The sequence below is a fragment of the Octopus bimaculoides genome, chromosome 1 (assembly GCF_046866305.1).
Source record: "Octopus bimaculoides isolate indiv1 chromosome 1, ASM4686630v1, whole genome shotgun sequence".
In the NCBI taxonomy this organism is placed as follows: domain Eukaryota; kingdom Metazoa; phylum Mollusca; class Cephalopoda; order Octopoda; family Octopodidae; genus Octopus; species Octopus bimaculoides.
The window spans coordinates 56,367,077-56,376,348 of NC_142928.1; the positions used below are offsets into that span (position 1 = coordinate 56,367,077).

The following is a 9,272-nucleotide window of genomic DNA, read 5'->3' on the forward strand; positions in this document are numbered from 1 at the left end:
TTACAAATGTGAGACTCTATCTTATTTTGTCTACAAACAAACATATCGAAAGATCCTCTGAAGTATTTTCCCTCAACCTTATTGTTGATATTCGTAATCAGCATTACTGCATTCATGTTTCACTGCCATGTAGCCTGGCTGTTCTAATGAAGCCAAAACATAACCGGTTCGCTATCTATACTTGTCTGCACTGTCTATACTGTCTAAAATATTTTCCTTCAGCCATATTGTTGTTACATTTATTCTTGTTTCTAAAACAGAGTCCTTGAAAACCTTCTGCAACAAGGTGCATGATGTAGTCTTCAACAGTACAGAAAGATTATTATACATATTTAAAAAAAAAAAAAGCAGTCTTTCAAAATATTTCTGAAGCATGAATGACACTACTAAAACCCTCAGAATAACTATAAATGCCAGGCTGTAGTTGATTTTCTTGTCTAATATTATCTCATTAGTATTGGGTTTTAAGTCTGAAACACATTTTATTTATATATTCATTCACTTGTTTATTTTTTTCATCATTGTATAGTAAATATTCATGCTAGAAAGTATATATATTTTCCAGAGCATACGTCATATAAGGATGAAGGAAAAAGTCTTAACTTTATTGTCTTTTGCATTTTTTACTTGTGTTAAAAACTGGGAAAATCTTCATAAATTACATAATTTGATTTTGGCACACAACATTTTCCCTCACTACTATACTATTTTAATTCATTGATGGGAATATTTAGTTAATTTTATTCCTCAAAACTGTAATAACAATATTCATTGTGTTGTTATTGTTTAGAATTACTGTTTTGTTTTTCTTTCCAGTTCTACTTGATATCCTTTTTTGTGTTGTGTCTTACCATTCTACATGTATAGTCTAATTTTTCAAATGTTTGAAGAACACATTTGAAAAGTGGAAAACCCTATCCCAAAAGGTTTAATTATTGTAATCTCAATGTGCTTGAGACTTTTCGTACATATTTAAATAAAATCTCATTATAATGAATGATAATTTCAGTTGGGCAATACCATCATAATTTACCAATTCATAGTTACAGATAATTTGCAAAAATATTTCAAAATTGTATTAATTGAAACTTATAGGCTGTCTACTCATCAGACTTATAGTCACTGTATAGATCATGATATACTAAATCTTGAGTTTTTTTCTTTGGTGGTTTGAATAGAATATATTGTTTAGATTTTTAACGGACCTTATATCCAGTAATAGATATATAAAAAGACATTTCCTAGTACGTTCACAACATACCTGATGACTTTATAGTCTGTAGATTATGCATGGTGTCTTTTAATGTTAGTTAACTTTCCCATGTGATGAGTTGGACCCAGCATTGCTAACTACCAAAACTACTCTGTTGTCAACAGTGAAGTAAGCTACTCTTTCATGCTTACAACTGGGTTGACTTAGCTATTGAGAGCACAATGTCTGTTACAGGATACAAACTGACAACACTTAGTGGGTTGCCTGATATGCATTTAACTCAACTATCAACAGCTCTTCATCATGTTATTATATATTGTATCTCCACTATGGAGCTAATTGTATGCTATAGATGTGTAAATCTGCATAAAGAAATGATGTGTCTTCAATCAAGCTGAAGTGGCAAAAAATAAAAAATTTTTCACCTTATTCTGTGGTTTAAATTTAAGAGTGGAATAAAAGCACTAGTGCAGAAATGTACTTTTTCATCAGGTAGTTACCATTATTAGATTAGTTTAGGAATGGTACTTTTTGATCACTGGTAACTTTGCTTTGTGAAGAGTTGAACCCAGCAAAACTATTCTGTTGCCAACAGTGAGCTAAGTCCCTCAAAATATGTTTTGTGATATAATGAGAGTACTTTGGTAAATAATGGAAAATTTAATATTTTCTTACAGATAAATGTATCAGTTGAAGATAGTGGAGATGAAGCATACAAAGTGAAAGAATTCATGCGTATTGAAGGTGTCAAAAAGATGCAGAAACAGCTTGGCATGTACATTAGATCCTTGAAAGAAGGTAGTTTACATATTCTCAATATAAATGGTCTGAATAAATATGTTAATGTCCAAGATTAAAAGCATTCACTTTTCTCTTTCTAATTCATATTAGATATCTGCTTCTGTAAGTTATTTGATGTACCTTGTTTATGAAGTCAAATACCACAGGGGTTGAAATTATGGTTGAGTTCATCCTTTTCATAAACAAGTTTTGTGCAAAAAAAAACAATAAAATCACATATTTCACTAGGTCCGGTGAACAGCTAATAAGTAAAGACCTTTTCGACTTAATACTTTTGTTCCATTATCTCTAACTAAAATACATGTCTTATGTGTGTCAATTACATTCTGAAATTGATACGGGAATGCTATTCTTAAATTAATCTATGACAATTTTTTTTTAAAAAAGTACTTTGATTATTGGTAAATACTAGGAAATACATGAAATTATTAAACTTTTGTTTAAATGCCACCTGTATAAAATGAGTTTTCAGTTGAGGTATATAACAATTGTAGTATTGAAGAATTCTGATCATTGGATTTTCAATTGAAATTAAATGTATATAATACAGGTTCACTGTAAAGATAAAATAGCATAAAGTTTATCTAAATGTTTGAAGAAAAAAGTAAATTTCAAATGCAGTATAGCTGTGAAAACAGCAGAAAGATTGGGCATTTTTACCCTTATAAGATGGCCAAGTAGGGTAACATATTTTAGAGTAACGTGTTGACTGTAAGATGGTTTGAGAAAAGCTTAAGGTGAATGTAGCTCTAATTTTCAGTTTTCATTTGTTGCACAGTGACCATCTTAAATGAAGAGGAACAACTTATTCTGCTATCCATATATGATTGTTACATGTACATGTATAATATTTGTACATTTTAGAAATAACTATTTTTGTAAATGTCTTAATGTCTCAGATAACTTGTATTTAATATTACTCCTTCTTCATGGAATAACTATATACTCTGTACTCTCTCTTTCTTTGTGAAACTTTGGGTATTCTATGTTAAATTAGCATTATGAAAAGTGAATGTGACAGAAGTTATTTGGATAATTCTAATTTTAATAGCATAATAATTTTTGTTTCATATAGAATATAGCCAAGGAATTATTTTACCTACTAAAGATAAAGCTGACAACAAAGATCGGAAAGCTCTAATTGTTCCAGTATGTATTGATATTTACTATTATAATTGTTCTTAAATTATTTTTTTTCTTGAAAAGAGAAATTTTATTTTAATTAGAATTTTATAATCTGGTTGTTCATATAAAACTTTAATATATAAAAGTATGTAAATTAGCTATTACACATGAGAACCACCTGCTTCAAGCTAAGAATTATATTTTTCGCTACTGTGTATTTACAGAACAATGTAAAACGAGAAATGAATAAAACAATTAATGGTAATGAAGCTAAAAAAACAGGTGATACAAACTTTGACTGCATGACACTGAAGACCCACGAAGAGTTTGTTTGTTCTGCTGCAGATCTTTATCGTGTTTTCACCGTACCTGAGGTATGTATATTTTGTTTCTATATATTCGTTTCTTTTTTATTCTTTTACTTGCTTCAGTCATTTGACTGCAGTCATGCTAGAGCACTACCTTTAGTCAAATGAACCGACCCCAGGAGATGAGAACACACCAACATCGGTTGTCAAATGACAGTGGAGGGACACACAAACATATGCACGCACACACATATATATATATATATATACAAGGGTTGAATGGGGCTTGATGATAATTAAGAGTTAAATGGAATGTAGGCTCTGTGAATATAGTAAATGATGGAGGATGATCAGTGCTACAGATGTGTTGGATGGGAGATCAAGAAGAGTTTGTGCTGACTGACAGTATAGAAGGGGTGAAGAGCAATAGAATAGTAATAATACAATAGACAGGGAAAAGCTGGCAGAATAGAAGGCAATATATGCGTGTACAATTTCTCATAGTATACTCAAGTCTCATTTGTTATGTTAAGGCAAGGGTTTTCAACACCGTGTAACTCAACACCTCTACACTCCAAATGGCATTTCACAAACACCCCTACCCATTTTTTATCCAGGAAAATTATTTAATTAAAAACCGCCAATTATTTTAATGAAAGAGAAGCTAATTTTTATGCAATGGTTTGGTTTTTATTATCCATGTCTTCTTACACTATCCCTTCCAACATCATTCATTTCATTTTCATTCATCAATTAACGTCCGTTTTCCATACTGGCCTGGGTTGGATGGTTTGACAGGAGCTAACAAGTCAGGAGACTGCTCCAAACACCATTGTCTGCTTTGGCATGATCTCTACAGCTCAGTCTCCTAACACCAACCACTTTATAGTATGTACTGAGTGCTTTTTACATGGCACCAGCAACAGTGTGATCACCAAATAATTTTCAAAGCAAGATTCCCTCAGCTGAGTGGAGAGTAGTACTAGGGAAGGTGACTATTTGCCAAATGAAAGGTTAGTGTTTGGGTAGAGGGACAGAAATAGGTGACTTGCAATAAAGGAGATATGTAGCTAACATCTGGCTCTTTTTAAATTTGCATAGATTAATGCCATCTACGTAAAATGTTTAGGAAATTCACTAAATGAAATTGTATTGAACTATGGTGCTTCATATAATTGTTTTCTGCTCAGTGATACTGCAATTTCTTACACATATATGAATCCCAACGAACATTTTCTTCTTTTAAATGTATTTAAAATATAATATTTTATAATAAAATTTTAAATATTTTATTCATAGGAAAACTCACAACTCATCAACATTGGCCATTCATTACTTCTTTGCGAGATCCCAATGCTTTTAAGTGGCTTCAAACGCCACTTAAATTGTTAATGTTAACCCATTCACAACAGAAAGTAATAATACAATTATTAGAAATGTTTATGTAGTGTAGAGACAATATCATTATTTCATCAAGGACGATAACCAACTTAAGACATTTCGGTTTTATTATGATTTGATGTTGAATTATTGAGTGGAGAATCTCTAAATTTTTTGCTCGTTCCCAATAATTTCGCATTATAAAAGAATAAAAATGTAAGGGACATAACTTGAGAAAATGTAAGGGAAATAACTCCTTCACTCTAAGAGAGACAACTCAATGTCATTTCTTCGATATTTAGGAAAAGAATTATTAGTATTTCTTAATTATTTACGTTATATTATTAAATTTGTTTCGCTTAGGGAATTTTAATCTCCTACCTACTCTTGTTATTTTTACCAGTTGGAATATGAGGTGTTGGTTTACTGACGAAATGCTCATTTGTTCAAATCTTATTACATCCTTCGATCTCTACTTTCTCCCCGCCTAACTTAAAACAACCATTACTGCTTTAAATTAAATTGAGATTTGATACTTTATGGCCGCCATTAAGGAAGTTCAATCTACGCATGCGCAAGAGACTTGCCTTCCCAGAAGCCCCTCGAGTGCGCATGCGTAGTAAACCAGTACTTAAAGCGCTTCGCGCGTTTTCTGAGCCTCTTTAGCATGATGCCTTCGATGTGACAACACTCGCTCCTCTGGGATGCCTCAACGAATCTCTACAAGTTAACCAGCGGCGACCAGGCTGAATGATACAGGTTTTGTAAAGCCAAGCATCACCAAAATAAAACTTATTTTATTATGTTGTTAATTGTTAACACCTGTCTTTGTTCTACTGTTTCCTAATATATATTTTTGTTGAAAGGTGATAGAGAGAGACTAAGTCTCAATTTTGCTGTCAACCTTTTTACACTCACATCCTAGATCGGAAAAAAAATTTACACATTTTGTCTTTATTTATTTTATTTTCATGCTTATAAAGTATCAAACTTTATTTAATGTAGCGTGGAAGGTGTTTATAAGCCATTTAAAATAACACACAAAAACCGTTAGATTCACTTCAACGTTTAAATTTAATTTGTCAAATGCAGCACAGAATTTTGTCAGTGAACAGGTCTCAGTCTCAAAGCGACGAAAATATTTTGACAAATTAAATTTAAATGTTGAAGTGAATCTAACGGTTTTTGTGTGTTATTTTAAATGGCTTATAAACACCTTCCATGCTGCAATTGTTTTCCTTATGGGATTTCCCAATCAAATTGCCAGCAAACCATTTTCAGCCAAACCAATTTCAACGGATTTTGCTCAAATCTGATGTCCATGTTACTTATTTTGGTTTGAAATAAAGCACTTGATCACTTAATAATCCTAGCTTAATCCCGAGCAGCGCCGGGCTATACTGCTAGTTATCTCTAATTTAAAACAAATAAATGATTTAAAATAAATATATTTGAATTGTTGTGTGAGAAAGTATATATAATCTCATTATAGAATATAGTGTCTTTCAAAAACATCGTATATTTTAAACTATATCTCATGTTTAAGAAAAAAATGCATCTTACCTTCTACACTTACTCTGTCTTCCTTACCTACATTTTCATTCCTAATACGCTTTCTGCCTCTCTTCCACTTTTTTCGTTCTTTTGTTTTTTGTTTTTTTTTGTTAGACGCTAGCAAAGTAAACTCTGTCTTGCTTAGAAAAATTTGCTTTGATTTCTGTCTGCCTTACCCACTTTTAATTTTTTTTTTTTTGGACGCTAGCAAACACTGTATCCCCCCCTCTGTCACAAACACTATTTCTTTCTTTTTCTCTCTGTCTGTCTGTCTCTCTCTCTCCTTCATGCACGTACGCACAGATTTGACTTCGCCATGTCAACAAACTTCAAAATTGGTAAAAGATTATCGATTTTTACAGCTATACGCGGGTGCCTCTGAGACAAAAACTTGGCGAAAATGCACATAAGGTCATGACACATCTCCTAAAATTGGAGCGACATGCGTGCTAATTTGTGGACGTGCATAAACTACATTCACGTACACACACACACGCATCCTCTCTTTTATATATATACAGATATATACACATACACACACACACACTTAGCCAAGGTGTCACGCAGTGGGACTGAACCCAGAATCATGTTGCTTATTTCATCTTACTAATTAACTAACATATCTCTTTTGGAATATACTTGTTGTTATCATTTCATGCACATTTTTTAGCAAGAGCCTTCTCTACTATGGTATCCCACCGCTTTTAATTGCTCATTAGTGCCTGCCACTTCTTCCCATGTCTTACTTGGTCTTCATCATCTGCAGGCTCTTTACACTTAGATCATTTCTTCTCCTAACCCTCATCCTTCATACTCATTAAAATCTAATGTTATTGAGCTCATATGTAATGGTAAATATATAAAGATATAACCACAGCATGATACTTTGGGCAAGTGTCTTTAACTGTTGCTTCAGGCTGACCAAAGCCTTGAGAATAAATTTATTAGCAAGAAACTGAAAGAAACCCATCACATCAAATTGTGTGTGTGTGTTTCTTTGTCTTGACATCCTGCAATAGTTGTCAACAAGTCTTCACCATCCTGCAAGTGGAGTGCTTTGTTTTCAGGCTTTCATGTAAACATGTCTGGGTACAAAGAAGTACTATCTTGTTTGGAAACAGATGAGGGTTGGCAACAGGAAAGGCATCTGGTCATAAAAGAGTTACTTCAACATGTTCCATCTGACTGATGCAAACCAGGAAAAGTGGGTGTTAAAATGATGATGATGATGAAGTAATATATTTAGGTTAATGTTGAGAAAAAAAGATGGAGGGTGCAATATGAGGTGAATGACAAAGAAACGGACTACAGTGAATTATGCAAGAGTACTCTAAAGTAAGAAAAGTAGTCAACAGAAAAACATTCATTACACAGTATACTTTTAAGCCATTATATATGAGGTAAAATAGCGTGGCCCACATTCTCTGTGGGTCCTTTTAGCTAAAAAATGGCTGTTGAGATTGATGTAGTGAGAACTATTTAAAAAGGAGAACTTTTTTTATATTTATGCGAAGAAAATTTTTTTCCAATAATTAAATTACATTGTGTGTCAAATTTAGTTTCACTAAATTGATCAATTTCCTTTTTAAAATATTAGTTGATGTCAGCATTTAGTGGTGGAGATGTAGTATGTAAAGTTGAAGATCTTGGAGAATTTTCATTGTATTCAGGATTTGTAACTGGAAGATTTATTGAAACTGTAAGTGAAAACTATTTACATTTTGCTTTGAAGAAAGTGATATTGTTGATATATGAGAATAAATTGTTATTGTTTTGAAGATAATAATAATATTGGAAATTTTTGTTGTTTTATTTATGAATCAATAATAGTTATGTTAAAATTCACTAAGAACATTACAAGTTGTATAATGAATAAAATTTTGTGTAATGTCTAAGATTGCATTTTATTATATTATTTTCTTAGTGAGTCAGGTGCCATAGTGCACTAGTAAGTTGTTAAGTGAGGTCTGTTTCCCAGTTGCAATTCCATATTGCTAACACTTTTGGGAAAGCTTCAGTTGTTGGACTGAAATAAAAATTAGTTGGGTTCAGTAACTTTTGAAGGGCATTCCTCATTAAAGACCGAAAAGTCAGTGTATTGAGTAAAGTGCTTGGAAAGAAATATAAAAATATATTATCCCTTATACTTTATACCATATGTATATATCTTCAGTTTTATTTCTTCGTTTTTATTTAATCTACTTTCAGGTTCCTAACAAAAAGATTGTTCAGAAATGGCGTTTAAAAAACTGGCCAACGGATCATTTTTCTCATGTGACATTAGAGTTTGAAGAAAAGGGCGATTCTACCATGTTACATCTTACTCAAACCGGTATACCACAGAAAGAATATGAATATACACAAGACGGGTGGGCTCAGAACTATTGGGCACGCATAAGACAGAGATTTGGTTATGGATCACAAATCTTCTAACCCTTGCTAATTTAGATAATCTTATGTCATATCTTTTTCCCCTTTTTGAAGTTATCAAGCTTCTGAAACTATAGGTCTACTTGTAGACTCTGCTCACTCTCAATGCATACTGGTGTGCTATTGGTTAGCACATCACATTATTCATTGCTCTTTTCCTTATTGTATATCCAATAAAATCACTTTTAAAGGATTCGTTAAATCAATGACTTTGATGTTATAGTTGTCATAAAAATCTGTTACATTCTTTTATTTTGCATTATTTGGTTATGTTGCTTTAAAAGAATCTCAAGCAATGATTTTAACTTTAAACTAATTAATGTCAAGTTATTGAAGCCCCAATTTTGTGAGAATAAACCCATTTAAAGAGAATTATTTGTCCTTTTCTTTTCAAATGTGTTTACCCTTTTAATAATTTTTGTTTAAAAAATGTACATTTAATGTACAATCTAGTAAATTAA

General features: G+C 32.0%; 1 protein-coding gene across 1 annotated transcript in view; it reads left to right on the top strand.

Annotated features, from left to right (window-relative positions):
- LOC106880994 (activator of 90 kDa heat shock protein ATPase homolog 1) overlaps window positions 1–9,017 on the top strand; it is a 31,495-nt gene extending 22,478 nt beyond the window's left edge. Inside the window, exons 5-9 of the mRNA XM_014931177.3 lie at window positions 1,891–2,011; window positions 3,090–3,163; window positions 3,364–3,513; window positions 7,979–8,080; window positions 8,590–9,017. Coding sequence (XP_014786663.1) covers window positions 1,891–2,011; window positions 3,090–3,163; window positions 3,364–3,513; window positions 7,979–8,080; window positions 8,590–8,814 — 672 coding nt within the window. The 3' untranslated portion in view covers window positions 8,815–9,017. The remainder of the gene's footprint in view (window positions 1–1,890; window positions 2,012–3,089; window positions 3,164–3,363; window positions 3,514–7,978; window positions 8,081–8,589) is intronic.
- Window positions 9,018–9,272: the final 255 nt, after the last annotated feature.